This window comes from Nilaparvata lugens, chromosome X (assembly GCF_014356525.2).
Source record: "Nilaparvata lugens isolate BPH chromosome X, ASM1435652v1, whole genome shotgun sequence".
NCBI lineage: Eukaryota > Metazoa > Arthropoda > Insecta > Hemiptera > Delphacidae > Nilaparvata > Nilaparvata lugens.
This window is the reverse complement of record NC_052518.1, coordinates 80,226,828-80,253,841: the sequence shown is the minus strand read 5'-3', so window position 1 is coordinate 80,253,841 and position 27,014 is coordinate 80,226,828. Positions and strand designations below refer to the sequence as shown.

Here is a 27,014-nt window from a genome sequence, read left to right as displayed (position 1 = left end):
AGGATCCGGGTTCCGCGCAGTCCACTTGGAAGCTGGCGCGCATTACTGAAGTTCATCCCGGTAAGGACGACAAGGTTCGAGTTGTCACTGTTCTCACTCCCTCCGGCACCTTTAAGAGGGCTATTTCGAGTTTAGCACCTCTTCCCATTGATGAGGATTCTAGTTAATCCCCTTGCTCTTGGTTCATGTTGTATTTTCAGGTTTCATTGTTTTTTTTCCCCTGGTTCTCACATGGGGCCCAGTTTTCAATTTCCAATTGCCTTGCCAGATTTTACATATTTCTTACTTTTTCTTATTGTGCCATACCCCCGTATGACACAAGGGGCCCAGTTTATGTAAAATCTGACAAAGCATCTTTGGAACGGTTCCACTTGTTTTTCGTTCTGCTACTACGTAGACATCATGTCGTCATCATGTCTGTCTGTCTGCGCGCTGTGTCTTTTGTGCGTCTGCGCTGTTCAGTGACGTCTCAATCGCGGTTTTTTGCCACTGCTCCATCAGCTGGTTTTCTATGCTTTTATTCGTATTTTCTCGTCGGATTTTTTGCCGTTGCAATTTTAATATTTGTGCTATTCGATTTTTTAGAATTTAATCTTGTCTTTTGGCATCTTACCTTTTTGATATTTGCCACTTTTTCAACATACGTTTCCAAACGTTTTCGTACGTGGCTACATTTCCGCTTTCCCCTTTTTCTTACTAGCGTCTTTGTTTTTTTGCTGTTTGTCGTTCAATGGGGATAGTCGATGGTGCATTTACGCCTTCGGTCTAAACCTTTCATCTGAATTCATCGGACTTACAAAACCGTTTTAAAGTGTGAATTATTCTTCAAATTAATTCGTTTGTTCCATTCTACAGTGTGATTCAATTATTCATCGAGTTCTTCACTCAATTACTCTGTTAAAATTGGATAAACTTTGTCTAAAATTGCAACCGCGTGTGAGCGTTTCATCGCTATTCATTTGATCTACAGAACCTTTTTAAAGTGTGAATTATTCTTCAAATTAATTCGTTTGTTCCATTCTTCAGTGTGATTCAATTATTCATCGAGTTCTTCACTCAATTACTCTGTTAAAATTGGATAAACTTTGTCTAAAATTGCAACCGCGTGTGAGCGTTTTTCATCGCTATTCATTTGATCTACAAAACCTTTTTAAAGTGTGAATTATTCTTCAAATTAATTCGTTTGTTCTATTCTTCAGTGTGATTCAATTATTCATCGAGTTCTTCACTCAATTACTCTGTTAAAATTGGATAAACTTTGTCTAAAAATTGCAACCTCATGTAAGCTTCAGTTGCCATTTTTTCTACAATTGGCTTCACCTCGTAAACTTCAAACTTTCAAGTGCATCATCTCTACTGTTTGGAAATCAATCCAAAAATTCCACAATTTGAAGATCGGATTATTTGTTTGGAATTCTACTCGCTCCAGCCTACTTTTCCATTGGGGGATTCGCCTACTGTAATGGACGTTTCCATGCTTGTCATCGCATGGCCTAATCACTTCATCGCTTGCTGATGTCCTGTTCCTGTTGGTATTGCGGAGTCGTTGCCTGTCTGCCTGGCCGCATCTCCTCTTCAAAATTTTATTCAGGTTATGTAAATCGTTCTTTTCAATTTTCATTTACATATACATCATTATTGTTTTATTAATGTCTATCTTGACATTTAACTCATTGAGGCCACCGACGCCTATTAATTCATTGTATTTAGCAGTTACCCTTGACTTCATAAGTGATTCATTGAGGCCACTGACGCCTACTTATTGTTTTATTAATGTCTATCTTGACATTCAACTCATTGAGGCCACCGACGCCTATTAATTCATTGTATTTAACAGTTACCCTTGACTTCACAAGTGATTTTTTTTTTTGAGGCCACTGACGCCTACTTATTATTTTATTAATGTCTATCTTGACATTCAACTCATTGAGGCCACTGACGCCTACTTATTATTTGATTATTGTCTATCTTGACATTCATTTCACTGAGGCCATCGACGCCTATTTATTTATTGGATTTGACAGCGACAGCTACCCTTGGCTTTATAAGTGATTCATTGAAGGCCACTGTCGCCTATTACTCATTCTAATTGATGTCTGTCTTGACATTCAATTCATTGAAGGCCCATGTCGCCTATATTTACCTGGATAATCTTCATTGTATTTATTAGCTACCCTTAGCTCTTAAGTGATATTTTAAGGCCAGTAGCGCCTATTAATTATTTGGTCAAGGTCTATCTTGACATTCTAATTACTGAAGGCTTATGCCGCATATTGTTATGTACTCTATTTGTTGAACACTATCTGCAGATCATTGTCATATTTTTATTAATAATAATATTATTATTATCCCTCTTATAATCATTAATATTGTACCTTAGTAATAACTTTCATTATTGCACTCAATTATATTCATTTCAGGTATCATTATTATTACCTTTGCATTTGTTGCAATATCATTAATACCAATATCATTTATAATTTAATATCATTAATACCTTTGCAGTTATTGTCAGACCTCAATGGTCATTAATGTCATTGACCTAATTTCTTTAAATTTTGTAGTTCTCTACATTATTTCACATGTTGTAATTTTCCCAAGATTTGACTCATTGTTTTTGTATGTGGCCATCTGCCTATTATTATTTATGGATTCAAAGACTTAACCTACTTACAATTGCCTTTGTATGTGGCCATCTGCCTATTATTAATTTATTGTTCTCAAAATATTTGATTCAAGTTTGTATGTGGCCATCTGCCTATCATTATTTTATTGATCCCAAGATACTTGATACAATTGTTTTTGTATGTGGCCATCTGCCTACTATTATCATCTTATTATTATTAAATCTTATATTGTTGATTGATTCATTTAGTCTTTTATTGGCGTACTTACCACACTTCAAGCTATCAGTATTTTTATGTACAGAATTCAAAGATTTATTTGTAGGTATTTATACCAACTATCATCCACAGTCCACTGCCCTGCCCTTGGATTCTGTCACAACAATTGACTGTTATGGCAATTGGAAAAAAATTACTAGTTTCATTCGAAAATTAGTATGTAACAGTTATTCCAAATCCTCCATACTAATATGGGATAGTAGGATTCTATCCATCTATTTACTTCATTGCCCAACCCTGTATATTTTTCCAATTTAGATAATATGTTTATGAATGAAAAGAGGATAGTTTTTATGGGCTGAGTGGCAGGAGATGCACTTCTGTAAACCGCTTCTTTAGCGCTACTAGGATATGATACCAAGCATGGCTTGGTATGAGGCAGTAAACCGAGTAAGAAAGGCATATAATATGGTGACCAAACTCTGAAACGCATAGGTATCAGCAGAATACGGCCCGTCTTACAGACACCAGAGTTACACCAAAATCTGGTGTCCCGTTTAGCATCTACTGTAATAAAAGCAAAAAGAACTAATTCCTCGCGACTCGTTCAGATACTCGGTGTTCCAGCCTGCCGTCATGTAATACAGGCCCAAGGCAGTACCCCATTCATAACCGCCGGGCATGACCGCCCTGATAATATTCCACCAACTTTATGCAACGTTGCTGCTTTGGAGTCTTATTTAATTTTACTTTCATAACTAAGGTCATATTATATTTTTCCAACCAAAATTTGAATTAATATATACGGTATTTTTTCTTTTTTAGTGGGAAAGAGAGAAATTTGAACATAGTCGAACTACTCTGCGCCAATTGTAACCGCTGGTTCCATGAATCATGTATTGGATATCAGCTGGGCAAACTTGTTCCATTCATGATGAATTACATATTTGTCTGCAAGAATTGCTCGCCAACGGGTTTAGAGAGCTTCAAGAAAACTCAAGCTCGTGAGTACCAATAAATTTCATCAATTGCATAGCGTTTAAATCAATATTGAATGTAAATTGTTCGAGTATTATACTCCCGCATAGGACCAATAATGATTACAGGGATTGCTGTGCTCACTGATTTTCAAAGTTGTTTTTTTTTGTGAAATTTTTTCAACAGGCGGAACTTAATGAAAGAAAAATGCAAATCTCAGAATTTCGACATCTCGATTTTTCTTGTAACTCTTTCATTAAATTGACATTAGATATATCAACAAAGTGAAATCAGAAATTGTTCGAAGGTAGTATATATGGTTGATATTATTATATATCAATTTATTGAATTTAAAGAAAGAATGTTCTCTTGTTGATGTGCAACAATGTACAGTTTAGAATCCTTAATGATTGGATCATATTATTTGAATCAGATTAATATTTGATGAATATTCTAAGGATTGTGATTGTTTCAGTGTTCCCTCAGATGTGTGTGACAGCCCTGGGTAATTTAATGCAGCAGACAATCAAAGAAGGAGCTTCTCAAACTGAGTTCTCAAAAGACAAGCACATCATACCTTTCATAGACTGTCACTGGGATAGTATGACTACAACACCAAGAAGAGTGACCCAGTCTTGGCATTCCACTGTCAGTTTATCCACATTATTATTTTAATCAGTAATAAACTTTTCTCATTATATTTCTTTATTTTCAATAGTTGGTCCTTCCTCATTCTGCTCTTTATCATAACTACAGTGTTTATCAAGTAATGCTGAAGTAATGCTGAGAGTCGCTTGCGATTATGCTTAGTCTTCTAGGTCAATTATTTCTCTGTTAATTTTGTTTTGTTCCATGTAAAGTTTCAATATAATTTAATCTGTGTCTGAAAGGGGAAACACCTTTTTATTGTTTCTATTTATTTTTAAGAATAACCAAAACATCCTTTTGAGTATTTTTTGAACCAATTGAAATTAAATACTGATTCAAGAACACTTTGCTTGAGTCCTATATAATTATTGTTGTCCACTTTCAGGTTCTGAGAGCACTGATAAAGGAGACAAATATCATATTCGCGTGCAATGAATCAGCTCCGAATGGACCTTTGTACAGTTTAATGGCTCCAGATGTGACACAAATCAAGCCCAACTATGAAGCAATGATAAAGGGTGGTCATCTCAAGGTCACCGAAATGGGAATACAGCACGGTGAACACATTATCTCTTTTAGTTTACCATCTTAGAATAAGTATTATGCATAAGTAATTTGTGAGTTTCGTGAAGTTTTAGTTAGTTAAGTAAACGTCAGTTATCAAATGAAGAAAATGTATTATGGCTCATTTGATTTCTGTGCATTACCATATTCTATTTAATTCAATGTAGGCCTAATTGATTTTATGAATTTCGAATTAGTTTTGAATTAACGTTTGGAAACATAATTTAAAGAGTGTAGCTTAATCACGAACAGTTCTATAATAATGAGTATGAATCAATATTTTAGTATAATTTCAAGCTTCCTTGTAATATGAACTTTTTATTAAGAACGTTTTTGTTCAAAACAAAAAACTGAATTTTAAATAAAAATGAGCAGAGACTTCAAATTTCCCAGATATTGTGATGAAAAATGAACATATTTTAGTTCCGTTGTGTGTTATGTTACTGTTGAATGACTTCCACAAACGTCGCCCTCATTTGTGCTGCTTTCTTATTATTATGATTAAACCTTTATTTTCCTAGAGAGCGAAGTTAGGGCGCAGTCGGCCCTCTCTTACACTTAACTCTCTATATTAATAATTTGGAGCTCTCTGAAGCCCATCAGACAGTGCCACAGTCATGTCATGGGTAACAGCGTCACAGTAGGGAAAGGTCGGAAAGATTAGGGTATTTACCAGCAGCAATCTTACCTGAAAAGGTAGAAAAGGGCTGATCTTCTTCAGAGAATGTATGCCAGCAAAGACCCTATTACAAGTGCTAGTAATGTGTTCGGTCCAGTCGAGATATCTGTTCATTAAAGTTTTTCACTGTATTGCAGTACTCCAACTGTTGGTCATTTATTTTCACATAGGGTCCCTTGGCATAGTCAAGGTTAGGTAAGCGTCTATTATGTCCTGTCACTATTGCTTTTGATTTGTTTTCATTAATGTTTAAACCATGTTGTGATGTCTATTCCGTGATGCTGAGTAAGTCAAAGTTCATTTTGTTAACAGCGTTGTCAAAGTCGTCAATGTCAAAATGCAAGTAAATTTGCAGGTCGTCAGCATACATGTTATATTTAGTATTGGTCAGTCTGTCAGGTAAGTCATTAATGTGTAAGCTGAATAACAGAGGGCCCAGCACCGATCCCTGTGGCACACCCATATTCACCACTCGCCACGCCACCCACATTGTCCTCCATTTGCCAGTACACACCGCTGCCTATCTGCTAGATATCATCTAATCCAGGCAATGCTGCTGGCTCAAAATCCCACATTAATCCATTTTTTAAGAAGAAGAGGATGGTATATTGAATTAAAGGCATTGCTCATATCAATCAGTACCATCAGAGTAAGCTGTCCATTATCCATAGCCAAGCGTATATCATCTGTAACACATAAAAGGGCACTCATAGTACTGTATCACTTCCTGAAGCCTGATTGGAATTTATTGAGAAGGTTGAAAGTTGAAACATGATCATTAATTTGCTCATGTGCATATTTTTCTAACCCCTTGGACATGACAGACAGCACTGCAACTGGACTATAATCAGATGGAGAGGAAGGATTGGAAGTTTTATTGAGAGGGATGATTTTGGAGGTTTTTAATTCAGTGGGGAAAACAGAAGAAATGAGTGAAGTGTTATAGAGATGAGTGATGTATGTAGGGCAATAGGCAAAATAATTTTGATAAATTTCATTGGAAGCAAATCAGCACCAACAGCTTCACTCTTGATAGACAAGATTGCATTCAGTACTTTGGCTTCAGTGTTCGCAGTAAAGTAGAACTCATTCTGCCTTCGAGCTGTCCTGTACTAGTCTGTATACTCTTGTGCCATATTCAATGTCCCTGGAATATCCACAAAGAAATCATTCAATTCATCAGGGCTGTGATTCAGTTTCAACCTGTTCCTATCCTTGCCAACTCCGAGGAAAGTCTACATAATCTGTCTCGCTCCTTCATCAGCCGCCTGATCTCAGGACTAATCCATGGCGCTGGTACTCTTGTACGCGCCTCAGCTTAGCAGGAACAAACTTGTTGAAGAGGTAATGTGTATACTCATAAAACATTGTCAGCATTACATTAACATAATTTGTAAAGTAGAAATAGTACCAGGGCAGACCAGACGCCTCTCTAAAAAGTTCAGGATAGTTAATATTCTTGAAATCTTGATAATGAATCAATCTTGGCTCAGGCTTGGGAACTTTGATAGCATAGATACAGTAAATAAGGTCATGGTGTGACAATCCTGGAGCCGGCATAAATCTAAATATGTTATCCCAATTTATTATGGTTCTTTTCTTAAAAAAAGTTTGAGATTTAAACGAAAATTAGTGTTTAAAACCAACCAGCCCCAGTCAAGCTTTTGATAGAGTCTGGCATGAAGGACTAATCAATAAGTTGAAAAAGTTACTTCCAAAACAATTCACAGACATCTTAAATTCATATTTAACTGGACGATACTTCAGAGTGAACCATGTAGATGCTTATTCTGGACTAGGAGAAATAAAAGCAGGAGTACCACAAGGGAGTGTTTTGGGGCCGATTCTCTATCTTCTGTTTACAAGTGATCTACCATGTATCGAGAATAATACAATAGCAACATTTGCCGACGACACAGCAATATTAGCTATAGATGACAAGATTGAAAGTGCCACAGCAAAACTTCAAAGATCTCTCAGAAAAATTGAAGACTGGACAACAAAATGGAAGATTAAACTCAATGAAGCAAAATCAGTTCATATCAATTTCACCAACAAGAGGCTCAACCCATACCAATAACCATCAACAATCAATTAGTACCATTCTCCAATGATGCCAGGTACCTAGGTATGACTTTAGATGCAAAGCTTCGCTGGAAGGTCCATGTTAAGAAGAAGAGAGAAGAGCTGGGAATAAAATACAAGAGACTCTGGTGGCTGATTGGAAGGAACTCCATCCTGTCAATTCCAAACAAAGTACTCCTGTATAAGCAGATTCTAAAGCCAGTATGGACGTATGGTATACAACTTTGGGGGTGTACCAAAGACAGTAACATCAAAGTCATACAACGCTTCCAAAACAAGGTGCTGAGAAACATTGCTGATGCTCCTTGGTACGTCAGAAACAGCGACCTTCACAGAGACCTGCAAGTCGACCTGGTATGCAGCGAAATCCAGAGGCATGCAGAGAAACACGAGGCTCGACTCCACCAACACAACATCGAAGCAATCCAGCTGCTGGAAAATGAAGGATTGGTGAGGAGGCTGAAAAGGAAGAAGCCATTTGAACTGGTCTAGTGCTGATTCAAGTGTCTTGTGTCCAGTGAAAAGCAGAGCAGTGGAAATGAGTGAAATCCACCTGTGTAGTACAGGCATAAGCAGTGTACTAATAATATTAGAATTTGAATAGGAGACCCTATGGAGAATTCTCTTGTATGAAGTATTTAATAGTATTATAGGACAGAAAAAAGTTGCTCATTAGTCCCTAGACTAGATAGCAATGTATCGTTGAATAAAAAAAAATTCTTAATTTTTTCATAAATACAATAACAAGAAAATGTCTGTATATCGCAGTCGTCATAAGTACAAATATATACACATAGGTAACATGTTTTTATAATTTTATTAACATAATAAAAGGTCAGAAAAAGTCAGCCAGCACGCTTTTGTAACTTGAACACCTCATTGGAATGGGATTAGAACCCCCAAACTTCCATTGCATATGTCATCACCGATGCAAAACAGGCATGATAAATCATTAAGTAAATATTCTTTATTTAACAGTGACTTTAATATTCTCAGTGAGAAGCACACTCTACTAAGTCTACTGCACACTTTAGTGATGTGAGGAATCCAAGAGAAATGCTTATCAATAGTAACTCCCAGAAATTTAGACGTAGCCGATTCACTAATGTGTCTACCAATTACAAATATGGATATTGGAAGAGGTGACTTATTTTTCGTTAGAAACTGGAGAAATTTAGTTTTGACCACATTTAATGATAGACTATTTCCAGATAGCCAATCATTCATAGATAACATTGCTCTATTCACCCTCAACTGAATACTCTGTCCCTGACCACCAAAAAGCAGAGTTGTGTCGTCTGCATAGAACAGAGCCTTGCAAAGCGGTAATTCAAATTCCAGGTCATTGATATAAATGAGAAGAGTAGAGGGCCAAATATTGACCCTTGGGGCACCCCTGAGCTGACCTTGGAGGTTTTTGATTTGATTCCCTGCACCTCAACAACCTGAGACTGGTCCTCAAGATACGATTTGAACCATGCAAGTGATAAACCACGTACACCACACATTTCAAGCTTAAGCAAGAGTGTTTTATGATTCACTCTATCAAAGGCTTTTGATAAATCACAAAATAATCCTATGGCTGGTTCTCGACGTTCAAGTTGATAAATGAAGGAGCTTAAAAAGATAGAATGGCATCTGTGGAACATCGTTTTGGCCTAAATCCAAATTGCTGATTTAAAAAAAAAGTTGTGACGATTCAGATGAAATAGCAACCTGGAATGAACAATCCTCTCAAGAATCTTTGATAGGGTAGGTATAAGTGCTACAGGACGATAATTTTCTTCACTACATCTGTCAACCCCTTTGAAAACCGGAATAATCCTTGAATGCTTTAAAAATACAGGGAAATGACCTTGACTGAAAGACTCATTAATTAAATAGGTTAATGGTTCAATAATATTTGAATAGGATCGATGTAGCAGCCAGGCTGATATTCCATCAATTCCATATGACTTTTTTGGTTTAAGTGATAAAATAGCCTTGACAACATCGTCATAATTTACAAAAGGATGGTAAAACTGTGTTTGAATTCGGGGGCCCTTGGGTACTCCAATTCCTACATTGTTTGTTATTGTTCATGAATTTTCCTGATTTTATAAAATACTTATTTAATATGTTGGCAATGAAATTTGTTGACTTGATGACAGTATCATTTTTTAAAAAAGAAGATGCACCTTTATTAGCCACTGATTCGGAAGTCTCTCTTCTAACCACATTCGAAACAGCTCGCCGCAAATTCTCTGAGTTGTCAATTTCTCTCTCCACATCAATTATTGTGATGTCTTCCTCATTGATGATGAGAAAATCATAATTATGGAGTTTGAATATAAATTCAGTTCAAATTTAGTAAGCAACTGATAAAAGAATAAAAATCAAATTTACTTATTTGAATAATGATTCTTGAGTAAATACTACTTACATAGTTGTGAATACTACATGATGACTTCAAGAAGTGTGTACTCAGATATTAGTAGAGCAGTATTGATAGTAGATGGCATATCAACTAATATTCTAGTGTAATATATGTTGTTTTATACTGAATGTAGACTGTAGAGTACCGATTATAATCTCTTTTTCCATTACCGGTATAATTTTTTCATTAGGTAGCAAACTTCTTCAGAAATCTCTTACAGAAAAGCCTACAAGCTGCGGATTCCTAAATCAGAATGATAGTTCATGAGCGAGTTCTTCAGAATATATATATTTATTTATTTATTTATTTATTTATTTATGGAGACAACAGGTTACCCCTAATGTGTCTCCTTCACAAATACAACAATACAAGATACAATACGTGAAATACAACAATACAATGAAAAAACCAATGAACAAAGTAACTTACAATTGCAATATTGTTAAAAGAAAAAAAAACTATAGAAATACAAGATATATACAGAAATATACAGAAATACAATTATAAAACGGAATATAGAAATGAAAAGGTTCTAAAATGAAAATAAAAATGTTACAAAGAATGGATAAAACTAACAAATGAATGTCAGAGGACTGATACCTGCCAATGAAGCAACAGAATGCGTAAGAAGTACGAGTAGTACGAAATAGATACACACCTATATACAGCAACAAATAATCGACAACACGACTGAGCAAGGATATCTCACAATAGACTGTTTAATATTCTATAAAATTTTTCACGAGAGAACCAGAAGATGTCCAGTTGCCCAGAGAAACAGTTGAAAAGTCTTTGAATTCTGTTGACTGGAGAATTATAGTGACTCACAGTTCTGGACCGGGGCACAAAAAAAGAGAAAGTGGAGCGACGTGATATGGTAGATATATAAATATTTACATATGAAAGCAAATATGGGGAATCTATTTTATTATTTAATAAGCTATGAAGGAAAATTAAAGACTTAACATCTCGTCTTGTTTTTAATGATTTCAATTGAAACATATTTCTCAGAGTGTCAGAGGGAAAGTCAAACGGACAATTGAAATTGAATTTCCTGAAGTAAATGTACCTTAAAAATTTATTTTGTAAACGCTCCAAAAGTAGCACTTGATCATTACAATAAGGGTTCCAAATTTCAGACGCATACTCAAGAATACTTCGGACAAGAGATTTATACAGAAATATTATGGGTGAGACATCATTGAAAGGTGAACATGTTCTCAGGATAAACCCCATCTGCTGATTGGCCCTACTACACAAAAGGTCTATATGTTTATTGAATGTAAAATCAGAGCTGTAAGTCACACCCAGGTCCTTAAAAGACTCTACCTCCTCCAACGGTATACCATCAATACTATAGATGCATCTGTGTGAAGCTACCTGCCGGGAAAATGATAAAGTTTTGCATTTAGCTATATTTATTCTAAGGCCATTATTCATACACCATACACTTAGTTTATCAACATCCATTTGAAGGCTAAGGCAGTCATCAGGGCTCAAAATCGCTTTGTACAGCTTCACATCATCTGCATACATCAGACAGGATGAACCATCAAAGACAGCAGGGAGATCGTTAATGAATAGAAGGAAGATAGAACCATGCCTCGGGGAAATATGCTAGAATGTAAATAAATAATATACTAGAAAGTAACATTTTCCACTCTACCACTTCTTAATGATTTGTGTCAATTTGCTGTTTGTAGGTTTATTGGCGTTTTTGTTGAACTGTGAGGACGTATTTGGTTTAATCGATTCTTATTGCACTAAGAACAATACTAATACAACTTATATCATTATGCAACCTTGTCTATAGTAAAGAGTATCGAAAATGAAATCTCAACTTATATGGTAATGCAATGCTTCTATGCTGCAATGGGTATTGACAATAGAATGTGTGTGTTTTTGTAGGTGGTGGAACTGGCTTGAAAGGAAGGAATGCGAAAAGAAAAGTACCGGGCGAGGGAGGTACCGGAGCAGGCAAGAAGGGGAGAGGGGCAGGTGACTTATCAGCGCCCAAGCTGCCTGCCCATGGATATCCTCTCGAGCACCCCTACAACAAAGACGGTTATCGTTATATCCTTGCGGAACCCGATCCAAATGCTCCCTTTAGACAGGTTCGATACCATAAGTAGTCTTTCGAATGTACAATCGTGTAGCTTCATTGTAGTAATACGAGGGTAGGCTGATAACTAATGCACACATGCTTGTAGAGCACAAACTAAATAAACTTTAGAAGCGCATCTGGTGGCATGTGGAAGTACTATTTCTCCTCTACACGGCTGCACAGTTTGAAGGCGTTGTGTTCATCCAGTTTGGTTTTGTTAGTGAAAGTATGGCGTCGTGTTCTGGTGTTATGTCAACGCGAATTAAACAACGCGCTGTTATCGAATTTTTAACTGCTGAGAAAGTGAATCCTAGTGAGATTCATTTAAAGGCTGTTTATTGTGACGATACTGTTGATAGGTCTACCGTATAGGCAGAGCGCTGAATATCGTCATCCACATTCTCCTGTTGTGAAAAAGTTCAAAACACAACCGTCCGCAAAAAAAATCTTTTGACTGTGTTTTGGGATGCTCGCAGAGTTTATATGACTGATTATCTGGAAAGAGGGGCAACGGTAAATTCTGCTCAGTATATAAAGACTCTGAAACACCTCCGACGTCGAGTTTGTCGTGTTAGAGGCAGCCTGGCGCCAATAATCTTGCAACATGACAACGCTCGGCCACACACTTCGCGTGCAACTGAAGAGGCTCTGAGAAACCTGAAGTTTGAACCGATTCCCCACCCTCCGTATTCTCCCGACCTTGCAACTTGTGATTTTTATTTTTTTCCTCTACTCAAGAGAGACCTCAAGGGAAATCATTACAGCTCAGACAGTGAAGTGAAGGCAGCTGTCGCGTCGTGGGTTCAAGAAAAGTCGGAAGAATTTTTCAGTGACGGAATAAAAAAACTTGTAACACGTTGGGAGAGATGTGTAATGCTTAACAGTGACTATGTAGAAAAATAAATATATGATTTTGAAGTTGAAGGTTTGTACTTTAATTTATTTTTTACCGAATCTTGCTATTTGCTTTTGTTTGCCTTCTACAAGCCTATGTGCATCACTTATCAGCCTACCCTCGTATATTGGTGAGCGTGTTACAGTACTAAGACCACATTATTGAAACATGGCCATTGACTAGATTACATGTAGGACTTCAATGATTCAGTTGAGTTCATGAAATATAAAGACGCTATACTTGGCCTTGTGTATAAAATATGTCACTCTTTCACTACCTTTAGATTTACTGATCATATAATATACAGGTTTTCAACTTTTTTCTCAAAAACTACTCACACTACAGCTTCCAGACTAGTTTTATTCAATTTTTCAGATATTTTTCCATATGAATCCAGCATAAGTTTTTCAAAAACTAGTCCCCAAACAATTCAGCATCGGTGTATTTCACCAGAGGTACTGAATTCCGGGCGAAATCTTTCACTCTGTATAGCTCGCTAATGAAGCGTTTATGGATATATGTTTATTAGAACGTTTTTTTTCCTATTTTTACCTCTACTTTCACGTATTAAATTAAATTATTTTACCATAATTAAGAACCACCCTGTATATAGCCTAATATTACTACATACGGTATTTTGACATAAATATGTTAGGATCAGTATTATATTGAAGTATCAAATCCAGTTTCACAACAGCACTCAAGTGGCTAGTAGTGAAACAGCGACAGTTTCGAAGGCACTCAGACTACATCTTTAAATGGAAGACTGTCCAGCCAAAGCAAAATATGAATCCAGTCAAAGTTATGTCATAAGGAAGACTGTCTTTTGAGTCTACAAACCTCAATATAGAACAGCTGTTTTCTGTGTGGTGTAACGTTACTAGATTTTTTTATTTGAAAGAAAATGACTATGTGAAAACCACCAATTTATTTTGATTCAAGATACTGGTAACAAACAATAATTTGAGATGCTAGTTTCGTTTGTTACCTAATTATCAACAATGGAATTACCTACAGGATTCATTATCAAAATCACTGGGAACGTAGCCAAGGAAATTGATAAAGGGATCCAAGAAATAGTTTACTCTGATCTAGAAATATAATATTTTAATAACAACTATTTCACCGTAACATCCATTTCTGACCACATCATTGTCTTACTTGTCTGCTTGATTTGTAATTTGATGGCAAGATAAAAAATTTGATGGTCATCTCTTGTAAACATCAGTAAGTTGTTTACTGAACATCACAGACAGTTGAAGAATTTCTTTATTGTTTTCTTTGCTACTGATAGTGTGAATCATATTCTCAAATATTGGAGAAAACCTTTTGATAATAGTATATTTTGTGTGTGTGGTTGCCAGGAATTTGATGAGAGCAGTGATTGGGCCGGCAAGCCAATTCCTGGATGGCTGTATCGTACCCTCAGCCCAGCTTCAGTGCTACTGGCACTTCACGACAGAGCCCCTCAGTTGAGAATTTCCGAAGATAGGCTGACTGTAACTGGAGATAAAGGCTACTGTATGGTTAGAGCCACACACGGTTAGTTATTCAAAAGTTTATTGATGCAGTAGATAAGGTCAAGTCATATTCTAATTTAATCTATATCTATAAAAGGCTAAGTCCCGACAGACTGAAATCACACCACAGCCCAAACTACTGAGCCTAAAAACTTGAAATTTTGCACATTTGTTTATGGCAGCCTCAAGACATCCACCAAGAAAGTATTTTCAGAAATTTGCCCCCCTGAGGGAGCTGGGGCCCCCCAAAAATTTTGTACTTTTCAACCGCTCATTGCACAGCAGAGTCACGAGGAACTTTTTTGTTCAGCTACGAAAAAAAATTAGATTTATGCAGAAAAATTCCGATCAGGAGCACAGGGGGGGTTCAGGAGAGGGCATTTTTCGAAAATTTTTATGTAAAATCACACTACAGCTCAAACTAATTGGCCTACAGACTTAAAAATTTGCACAAATATTCTTCAAACATGCTAGACGCGCACTAATAACGGATTTTGAGATATTTTGTCTCTAAAGTTTTAAAGGATGAAAAAGGATCCTATTAAGTAAGGTTATGAACATGGGAAGGTGATCGCCATATGGAACTGAGAAAATTGACACATGATATTCTAACATATGTTGTCATCATTGGAAAGCTTGAAATAATCTTATCAATCAGCTGATCGAATTAAATTTGCATTGATCGAAAGCGCGAGCTTGCCACGTGTGTTGTTGTATGCTTGGCCAGTTCGGTTTGCTCCTATCAGCTGTATATGGATTCTCATACATTCCGATTAGAACAGAGCACAGAGATTTTCTTTGGTTAGAAGTTTGTTGATAATTCCATTTAAAATTCAAATTTTATTTGCATCAAAAATCTTATTGAAAACTTTCTTAATAAACTACAAGATTACAAAAACAAAATGTCAAACATATACCTACATTTATTGATTTATTTGTAGCACGGCCAGAAAAAGACAAACTTGAGTACTAGCCGTGAGTTCATTCAATATCTTATATTTATATTTTTCGATAATATTTTGTGAATAAAAAGAACGAGTTGGTGAAAGATGTAAGTAATTCCTTATATTTGATCCAAATGGTTATTCATATTGTAGTAGTCGGGGATACTTCAATCAAAGGTTTTTTATTCTGTAGCTAATAAATTTCATACGTATTGATTGTCCATAATGGAAGTGATTGAACTACTCTTGTAGTGGAAGTGATTGAACTAATGGTTTACTGGTCCCTCAGAGAATTTATAGTATTATTGGTGATTGAGCCTGTCTTTTTTCAGCGTTGACTTAATAATGAAGCTCTATTTACAACTAGCTTACCCGGCGAACTTGATACCGCCAAAAAGTCAATATATCTCATGTCACACTTGAATTTATTTGGTGAATCATGAAATTCATCTGACAAACAATATTTTCATTTACATCTCAATACGGACTTCCTATGTGCTTAGTCATGCAGCATTCATTAGTAGTGATATCTATCAGTAAAGTGTAAATTAAAAAAAAAATAGATAGGTTAAATCAGATGAATTTATTGTTTTCATAGTTGTTAATTGTCAACTAATTGATGGTCCAGGAAATATTCTATGTACGATGAATCACACAGAATTCCATATTCTTTCCATCTTCCATTTTAGGATGAATATAAGCTAAGCTAAATTCCAAAAAAAATTGTAAATTATTCTGTCATTCTTTAGTATTTTTATTAATGAATAGGCTACAATATGAACAATTCTCTTTTATGAGGTGAATAATTTTTTCCCAACATTTTCCACTTTCTCAATGATGGGGAGTGATAATTATTTGTATAGGTCTTCTAAGGAAACATTATCTACAGCTGGTACCAATCAACTACACTTCAACTCCAAACTACCATTTTAATACTATTACACAATTTATCACAGGGTGACGTGTGTATATTACAGCTGGTAACTTTAAATGCTAAATCATATTGTCACAATATGATCTTGAATCATGATCATCTTTTCGTTCTTCGGTAGCCAATTTCGAAAACATAGGTCTTTAAAATAGATTTATAAATTATTATTATTACCCCCCCCCCATATTAAAATTTCTGTTTAGAAACCATCCCCAATATTCACACAACATCATATTCCAAAAGTTTCATGCCGATGTGTCAAGTAGTTTTCAAGTCTATAGGGAACATACAAACAAACAAACAGACATTCTTCACATTCGGCTCAAACATTAGCCTCTCTAAATTAATGGAGGTAATGATAGGTTGACAACTTTCAGTTCTGTTGCTTTAACATTTTTTTTTAAATCACTTTCAAAAAATTCATGGAGTACCTACTATTGTGTTTGAGACACTTCTGGCGATATCATTGTTTCACCACTATTCTGTTCCACAGTTCTATCTCTTGCAGTCGTTAACAATTAACGTATAGATATGGTCTATATCTATAACTAGCTGGCCCGGCGAACTTCCTACCGCCAAATAGTTAATGCATCTCATGACAAACTTTAGCTGGATGCTCACCTGAGGAGGCGCGATGCGGCATTCTGCATCCATGTGCTTCTTGCTTATTGGTTTAAATGAAAGAACTCACACACACACTGAATCGGGCATGGCGTGGAACGGTGTGATAAGGCAATCTCCATAAGATCAACACTTAGTAACTCCAAGCCGCGCCTCCTCAGGTTAAGCACACCTTAGCTTAATCTGATGCACTATATTTTTATAAAAATTAACCAACAATCAGTATTTACATTCCTATCTCAATATGGACTTCTATGTGCTTAGTCAGTTGTGCAGCAGTTTGTATTTTTAGATATAGTTGAATGCAGGAGATATGCAAGGGCATATCTCCTTGCTGCTGATTTTCCCGTGCATATTCTAAATTTACAGCATTTCGAGTTCTACCACCCAAGTTTGGACGTCGTTCGTACCGCGGCATTATGATTAGAATTAAAGTTTTGTGAATCAGTAGAAAGAAAATAGAAAAACAGATCTACCGACGGCTGTTGGATGACGCAATGATGATTTTTTTTCTGTGTGCGGCCGGCTCACAAATCTTCTCCCATAAGGATTACATGTAAACTTTGAAGGACCGTAGGAAAGAGTCCTGAAGTCGGATCATAGATTTGATAGGCCATAAACCTGCTCCTGAGCATAACAAACACAACTAAAAGAAATCATCAAATTCAGTGACACAAAAAAAGATATTGGATGTCAAAATTTGAGGATCGACTTTTACTTATATAGATAAAGTGAATAGCTGGCTTATAGCCTACACGTAAGAGATAGGAAAATTATGTTTGACGCATCATCACGTCTGAACTTCTGGACTAGTCAACTTGAAATTTTGCATATAGATTCTTAATTAACCAAGGATGGTTAAAGGCCTATTTTCAATTCTTCAAAATTTCATTACGTCAAGTTTTCAGTTTGTAAAGTTTCAAAATAGATCCTTGCGGAGCACGGGTTCCTGCTAGTATTCTACATGATCGTAATTAAAATAAAAATAAATTTTCATTTAAAATTTTGATTCAATTGTACATTGAAAATAAATTATTTCAAAGTAATCTACTCAAGAACAGTAGCGGACCAAGAGACAGTGGCAATAAGAATATCTTATTAAATAACATCAAAAAGAGCATCTTTTAATGACTTCAAGACGAAAATAAATAAAATGTCACTCATTCTCATATTTTTATTTTAAAATTAATGCTATTATTAGTCATTTTCTAACAATTTTAGACCTACTCAGTTGAATTTTGAATTGCGAACAAGTAAAATTAGTACAGTATAGATAAGTTTCAAGGAAATCCACCGGAGGAGGTATTTTCTAGGTGTCAGAGAAAAACAAATTTATTTGGAGGAAATTTGCTATTGAATTTTCCCTGAAATACTTTGTTCATACGGCTTCAATGAAATATCCGTATTCAGTTCTATACTCACTATACTCAGCTCTATAGATCTCATATGTCCACGTCTACATTTAGACAGTATGGGCTCATATGACCAGTTGACAGCATACTGTGAAAAATCAATAATACTATCCTCATTTCCACATTTATTGCACAACAAACACAGCATGTTTCTATTCCCTATCTGTGGCTTGAAATTCAAATGTATTGAACTAAATATTGCCTTCATCGCCCGCTTTACAGAATGTAAGTTCATTCAATTCAATCGCATATCTGCATCTTCCCAGGCTGACATATTAAGACATTTGAGACATAATGAGGGTGGTAATGTGCCTTCTTTGCACTTGCTGTAAGACCGTACTTGAATTTTTCATTCACCCTGCCCAGTAACTTTTTATGTTACTGTAACTTACTTTTTACTTGAAACTTCGAACTTTTACTTTTTAGCTTGCTGTATGTTACCAGTCATTTCATGCTTCCTATCAACATTATGAAAAATCCAAGTTCCTATTGTACACTTTTGTTACCATTCCCTGTGCCAAAAGCAATAATTCTTGATAATTTATAGAGCTATTAAATTTTGTAATCTATTGTCACCCTTTCTTAGAAATTTAATAATACTGTATTCTGGAGCTTAATTGAAAACTCATAAATTGCTTCTCAGTCTCTAGAAAGAGAATGTGCTTTCCGATTTGGTGTGTTATTGGACAGAGAAAACAATTGTTTAATTCATAAGCCTTTAACTTCACGATACCATCAAATTTCTGATAATTCATTAATATTCAATACTAATATTACTTGTGTACAATAATCGTTATGAAACAGGTGTCTCCCAATATGGCATTCTTGTAAAATATTTGCATTTATCATATTCTGCACGATACCCTTATTTTTGTGATAGCATTACCTGAGATTTGATTCACTAGCATGTATTTAAGCTCATAGATATTTAAAATCATGATCTTCAATCAAAATCCACGATTAGTGGTGACAATGTATAGGGAAGTTTAACTTTAAACACGTGAAAAAATCACACTTCAAGCACTAGATTTTCAGAATGTTTTTACGGAGCTATTTTGATAACTGAATACTTGTGTTTTATCGTCGAGTGTTTTTGTCTTATTTTACTCACGATTTCCCGGTATCTTATTCAAATAATATGTGAATTGCTATCAAACAGTGTCATCGTACGTATAACTTTTCTAGTTTGTGATTTTCTACTTTTTTCGTAGCTGTTAGTAGAGGCTGCTGGTATTATGAGGCAGTCATTGAAGAAATGCCTGACGGCTCTGCAGCTAGGTTGGGATGGGCTCAGGAGTACGCTAATCTGCAAGCTCCACTTGGATATGACAAGTTTGGTTACTCGTGGAGGTCAAGGTAAATAGACTTTATCATTTTGTCATAGTTTATGGCCGGAAATTCAATTAGATAGCAATGCTCCCCCTATTTCGAGAATCTAAGTAGAATTATTTTTGAAAATCTGACCAAGCAAGTTTCTCATAATAAGTGGGTATAATTGATTTGTTTCATTCATTTGGGCCAAATTTTGTTCTTGACTTCTTTGATAAGACAGTCTTATCTTAATATGTAGTTTTAGTTTTTATTTAAATTGAACCGATGTAGAGAATGGTCTCATGTATGATATCATGTTCCATCCCAAGAATAGTGTATAGTAGGTTGCCTTGATCCCATAAGACGCGTGGAGAACGCAGCCGGCTATGGTGTGACGTCATGCTGCGACCTCTCGGCCCGGCTTAACATTCATTCAAACGTAAAAATGCCTATCTTTGAGCCCTTATAGCAAATTAACCATGAACACTACATAGAAGTAAATGACATCAAAATGTTCAGCATTTTATCCCCTTTGAAACAATATCAAAACCAATTTTCAGTAAAAATCCTATAAATGTTACTGGCGAGTCTAAAACAAATCGTTTTAGCACACGATTCGATTTGATAATACCTTTTCAAATACGTTTTTGTACTTTTTCTAGTTTTTTCTGCATCGTTTTAGTTCTTTCTCTTATGCAGATTCTATTCTCATTTAGAAATTCATCCTTATGGAGGTCTGTGGAAAGAACTAACAGCTTCTTTAGGAATTTCAGGATATTAACGTTATTTTATCAACAACTCCTGAAACAATGCGAACCCATCAACGGTTGCCTAGCATTATCACAAAAATAAACAGTCTAGATAAGCCCTAAGAATGTATGAACATCATTTAAACATTATAAAGATTTTTATTTATCCTAATTATGAACAAAAAAAAGATAATCACGACTTTCAATTACTTTAATGCTGTTATTTTATCAAGAAATAAAGCGCATTACACTACCGTACTGTGAGGTAGTTGAAACATTTCATGAATAATTAATTGATGTTATGTTATTCAAAGTTATAATTAGTTGAAGTATTTAAATTATAATTAAGATCTATTCTTGCTCTACACAAGTGTTCTTTGCATTCATAAGTATCCCATGGACACATTGAAACAATAAAAAAAGTTCTACCGTGAATAATATGATATTTCTTTTGTAAATTTATGTCCCTTGAAAATAATCAATAAAATATACTAATAATTGTCAATAATAATAATACTGCACTGAGCAGAAACAAAAACACAATACAAGAGCAACGTGTTGGCACTACGCTTTCTAGTAGACAACTGAAATAATTATTAGTAACCAGACAGTTCAACGTTCTAAAAATAACCATGGTGAACAGTTCCATGAATTCGCTAAATTGGTTCTAGGTATTTGTCAATAAATAAAGTCTTGAACAAATAGTCATTAATACAGATGTTTGCAACTAGCATTCCGGGGACGACACTATCAGCTTTCACAAACGATTGTCAAATAAGAAACAATCATTTTAAAATATAATTGGACAACCAGCATAAAATTAAATCTGTTCACTTTATTTTGTCGTATTATTGTTTAAAATAAGTCCAAAACAAATAAGTTACCAGCCCTTTCACAAATATGAATCGGTTTTACCGATTGAATATAGTGATAGATTCAAGGACTTTCTGCACTTTTCGAAATAAATTAATGTTTTCAAAATACACATTGATGTGAAGCTTGTTTCTTTCTGAATTGAAACGCATATTCATATTTTTATCAATACAGCGGTTTTTATGTGAGGAATTGATATTTGACGCGGTGTTTTGTATGTAATTCTTATGGGAAGCCGGCTGAGAGGTCGGAGTTTGACGTAGGCTCATGCCATCTCATGCGCGTACGTAAACGCGATCGAGGCAACCTGCTTTACACTATCCTTGGTTCCATCCAGCAATGACAGACGATGATTTAAATTTGCTCTTGACTATTGCAAAATTTTATCCCACCTACCAACTACTGACACTTGAAAAAATACAAGGTGCGCCAGAAAAACTTACTTACTGCCATGGCCATACATATCTAAGTAGATATTTAGCCGCACCAACGAAGCCCCTCCACCTCTCTCGATTCTCCGCGTCCTCCTCGGTTGCTCCAATTCTCTCCATATCGGCCTTCACTTGACTCGGTCGTCGTCCTTTTGGATTTCTTTTCAACACTTGATTGAGATAAACATGCTCAGTCAAAACATGCCCAACATGGTCTTCTCAAAATATGCCCAGATCATGTGATCCTTCTACACTTGAACTCGCATACTACATCTGGCTCCCTATAAAGGTCTCGAAGTTCTCTGTTGTGTCTTTTCCTCCACTCTTCTCCCTCATTTATAGATCCATAGATTTTTCTAAGGACCTTGTTCTCAAATACAATCAATCTCCTTTCCTCCCTTCTATCTAACTTCCATGTCTCAGCACCATAGAGCAATATTGGACTGATAATGGTTTTATATATTTTAATTTTCGTAGTTTGTGATAACAATTTTGAGGACATAAGTTTGTTGCATGCATAGAAACATCTGTTCGCAAGGTTTAGCCTATTCTGTTACTTCTGTGTTTTCTTCAGAAATGACAACGCCTAAATATTTGAGAATGTCTACTTTTTCAAAGTACTGACCGTTCACTTGGAGAGAACCTTGGTCTATGTTATCTCAATTTCTTGTGAAGTGTACAGATTTCTTTTTTGTATTATTTACTATCAGTCCAATTTTCCCTAATTCCTCCATGAACACTTTTGCTAATTGACTTAGGTCATCTATTTTTTCTGAAAAAATTACCACGTCATCAGCAAACGCTAGTGTGTTGATTCCACAGTTTCTATCTGTTTATACTATCATACGCTTTTAGAAAGTCGATAAATAAAGCAAGAAACTCTTTGTTGAATTCCCATTCCTTCGACAACTTCTTAAATATTTGAAGAAGAATAAATCTTCGACAAGAATAAATATTTGATTTGTTGTAGACCTGCCTTTCATGAATTGATGTTCTCGGATTATTTCACTTGAGTATTTCTCAATTCGATTGAGGACTATTTTAGATAAGACTTTGTTGGGAATGCTGAGGAGAGAAATTCTTCTAAAGCTTCATTCCTCTTTCTATCCTTTTTTGTGTATGGGGACAACTATTGCCTCCTGTCAATCATTTGGCATCTTTTAAGAAACTTACTTATTTGAAAAAAATCCCACGCGGGGAATTGGTCGTGTAGAGGGGCAGGAGGGGTCGCATCTGGAGGAGGAATTTCTCAAATTTATCCTCCCTCAAGTAAATAGCCATCATGCTCCGGTCTAGAGAGCAGTGGACCTTCGCAGTTGAGAGCTTCTTTTCTAATGGTCGATCACCTTCCGCGCTCGATTTGAAATTCCTCCCCACAGACTCGTTCCTGGCCATAATTTGATTCTGTCTTGGGTTAACTCATTTCAGGAGTGTGGAAGTGTCGCTGAACCCAGAAATGGACTTCAACGAACCATCAGAACTCCAGAAAATATCTAAAGAGTGAAGCAGTCAGTTGTGCGTTTTCCCCGGCGTTTGGCTCGCAAACACGCAGCTGCTATGGCAATTTCTGACTCCACTGTTCGACGAATTTTCCATGAAGACCTTCAACTTCATCCCTATAAATTGGCTGTTGTTCAAGAATTGACTGAACGCGATTTTGTTGCCCGTCAAAATGCATGTGATATGCTGATTGACAACCAGCCTGAAGTCGCGGTCATTTGACAAGAGTCGTTTCCTCAATGCGATTTTTTATGAGGTATTGTGAAATCCCTGGTTTATGTCGATTGACCACAGACCATAGCATACTTTAAGAACAACATTCGCGACGCCGTTGCCAACATGCCTGATATACTGCAACAGAATTTCAAAAATCGACTATCAGTATATGCGCAAGGGGGTCGCCATTGGTCTGATGTCATTTTCAAGACTACATGGAAAATAATTGGGATTTTTTATTCTCATATAAAAAAGATGGAAACAATATCCAAAGTACTTTTGTTTTTATTGACCTTTAAAATAAGTAATTTTCTCTGGCGCACCTTGTACTTCCTTATTCATCGAACAGATTTGGATATCAATCATCCATGACTTTTAAAGTTATATTTTTCACTCCCAAAAATGCAATTTATTCTCTGTCTATTGCTCTACTTTTTTGTAGTCACAAAAAGTCTTGAATATACCGACTTCATAGATGAATTAATTCTATTCTTTCATATAAAATTCCTTAATTCTTTACGTTGTCAAATAAAGTTTCATTTTTTGCAGTTTTAATCACATTTAGTCTTGGTGAACATACAGATGTCATAGATGGATAAATTTGAAAATAAATTAAATCATATGATCAGTACCCCATTTTCTTCTATGACACGACCAAAATTATTTATTTTGAATAGATTTTCTATCATATTTAATTTTTTTTTCAAATTTATCCATGTATGACATCTGTATGTTCAACACGACTAAATGTGATTAATACTGCAAAAAATGAAATTTTATTTGACAACGTATAGAATTTTATATGGAAGAATAGAATTAATTAGAATTTAATATGCTTTTAAATTCATAATCACATCTAGTTTTGTTGAACATACTGACGTAATGTATGAAATTTCAAAGTTGAATTATACTTCAAATATATGAGCTGGTTTTTTGCTGAAAAATAGGAAAGGAACTCGTTTTCATGAATGCAGAGGAAAGCACTTCAGCCGAGGCTTTGGCGAAGGAGATACTCTGGGATGTCTGATAGTGCTTCCTACGGATAACAGTCGCTCTCACATTCCACAGACTTACAAAGACAGGGTGAGTTGTTACAGATGTCGTCTATATAATAAGAGAGAGTAGGGTTGTGTTTGTTCGTTTGCTCGTGTGTTCGTTTGTTCGCATCAAAACATGTCAACTTGAGGATTGCATACCGGAAAGACGGGAATTATTTAGATCTCCAAATTTTGCACATAGATTCTAAAAATATCAATCTCGTGCACCTCGAAGCCCAAATTTCAATTTTCCCTCTAGATTTTTCAGAATTAATGGTCAAATTTCATTAATTGTACATACGATTCCATAAAAAATAACCAAATCATATGATCGAAATTAAAAAAGGAACATATTTTCTATTATATTATTGCTTTCTACCTGATACCACTCTACCTCAATAATATTTTTTTGATAATTGATAAATATTTTTAATAATTATGATAATATTTTTATTATAAATATAATAATAGTATTGTTTTGATAATTAATAAATATTTACATTTTCACAAACTCTGAATAATAATATGGTGAATGTGAAGCAGCTGCATCAAAGAATTTATTTCAAAAACATCTGTTTAGAAAAAAACATATGGCCAGTTGTACGTAGGTCTGTTAAATATGGACATTAACGCCGATTAACAAATCAGCGTTAGTTTTTTCTATTCGTTTCATTTTAAAATGAAGCGTTTCGTTTTTTCTATTCACGGATTCATTTCTGTTCTACAAAGATGTCGCCATCGATCCTACAATTGTGGGTAATGGATGAAGAAGAAGGTATAAAGGTAAAGATAGGTTAGTTTTTAATCCCGATTAAGTTTTCTCGTTAACTAACCAATATTTTAACGGTTTCACAATCCAGCAACTCTGTAGTTTAACCGACAGATGTTATTATTCTGAACCTTAGACCAGTTATAGAATTAGTATTCTATATTTTATATTATTATTCTATAACTTATTCTATATTTTATATTATTATTCTATAACTGGTGCAAGTTCTGAACAAATGACACAAAAGTGAGGTTATGTTATTGAAGCGGTGACTATTCATTACGCATGCGCCATAAAAATGTTCTGTCTGTCGCCTGTGTAGAGCTATTATATCTGCAGACGAACCAGATCAAAAACTAACCTCAAAAATCAGAATCTAATTTCGAATGCTAATATTAGCTAAATACACTTCTCTATTTTATTAACGGATGAAATTCATTCATATATTTAGCTTATTCTTTGAATTCTGTAGTTTTTTTACCAAAAACTAATTGGAAGACAACTATTAGTAGGTACCTAATCGGCGTTAGTTGGATTTAATTCCTCGTGAATGACCTGTTAAAATTTTTTACGTCGATTAATTTAACCGGCGTTATTTTTTTATTTTTACCTTTGTGCAACCAAATTTTCTTCATTCCAGCTAATCGCCGTTAAAATGGTGACAACTAATCAGAAATTAAATTTTTTTACACCGGTTAGTTTAATCAGCGTTATCGCTTGAAATTTCTGTTTTGTTAAAGTATAGCATTTTATCGTGATTAAACGTTAACCGACGTACGTGCAACTGGGGGATGGTTTTGAAACTTTTTTCCTTATGCAATGTATAGGCCTACACGTGGCATGGATTATTAATTTTTTAGCTATAACAGTTTTGAGACAAAGTGCTAAATAAACGTCTACAGTTTCATCAATGCTGTATCGGCAATATTGAGTCGTTAGCCGAACGCGGTAGAGTAGACATCGTAGTGCCAGCGTAGTCTTACTGTAGAATTAGCAAACAGTATTCTAGCCGTCAGCAATAATAAAATTATTGTCTTTAAACTATAACAGTTGAAAAGTATTCGTAGTGTTATGAAGTGTAGTTCGGGATCTCAATTCCGTACACCGGTGAAATTGCCGCCTCTTCTAGCTCCAGAGTTTGAGGAGGAAGATGAATATTCGGAGAGATGCAGCTTCATCAACTTGGAGGATCAAAATGCGAGCAGAATCATGGGCCAGAGTTTACTGGAAGACGTGGGAACTCTTCACGATCTTTACTCCGATCTCATTAAATGGGGCAGTGAGACATTTGAAAAAAAGCTATCTCGAGCGGATTTTGGTCAATACAGTGCTCTGTGCAAAAAGCTGGCATTGATCATAACCAGAGTTGAAACGAGGAAAAAACCCAGGAGAAAGAAAAGAACAATGTTCTCTGCAGACTGGACACATTGGAAAAAAGCATAAACCAGCTCCCATCGGACTTCAAGAGAGGACAGCCACCCACTACTA

The 27,014-nt window shown here is 35.4% G+C and overlaps 1 protein-coding gene across 5 annotated transcripts in view; it reads left to right on the top strand.

The window, feature by feature from the left end:
- Nucleotides 1-27,014, top strand: part of LOC111056645 (set1/Ash2 histone methyltransferase complex subunit ASH2) — a 66,253-nt gene that overhangs the window by 19,017 nt on the left and 20,222 nt on the right. For all 5 annotated transcript variants that reach the window (XM_039441692.1, XM_039441696.1, XM_039441693.1 and 2 more), the window contains 7 exons: nucleotides 3,669-3,847; nucleotides 4,297-4,469; nucleotides 4,855-5,026; nucleotides 12,122-12,327; nucleotides 14,577-14,754; nucleotides 19,852-19,996; nucleotides 24,668-24,803. In XM_039441692.1, coding sequence (XP_039297626.1) covers nucleotides 3,669-3,847; nucleotides 4,297-4,469; nucleotides 4,855-5,026; nucleotides 12,122-12,327; nucleotides 14,577-14,754; nucleotides 19,852-19,996; nucleotides 24,668-24,803 — 1,189 coding nt within the window. The remainder of the gene's footprint in view (nucleotides 1-3,668; nucleotides 3,848-4,296; nucleotides 4,470-4,854; nucleotides 5,027-12,121; nucleotides 12,328-14,576; nucleotides 14,755-19,851; nucleotides 19,997-24,667; nucleotides 24,804-27,014) is intronic.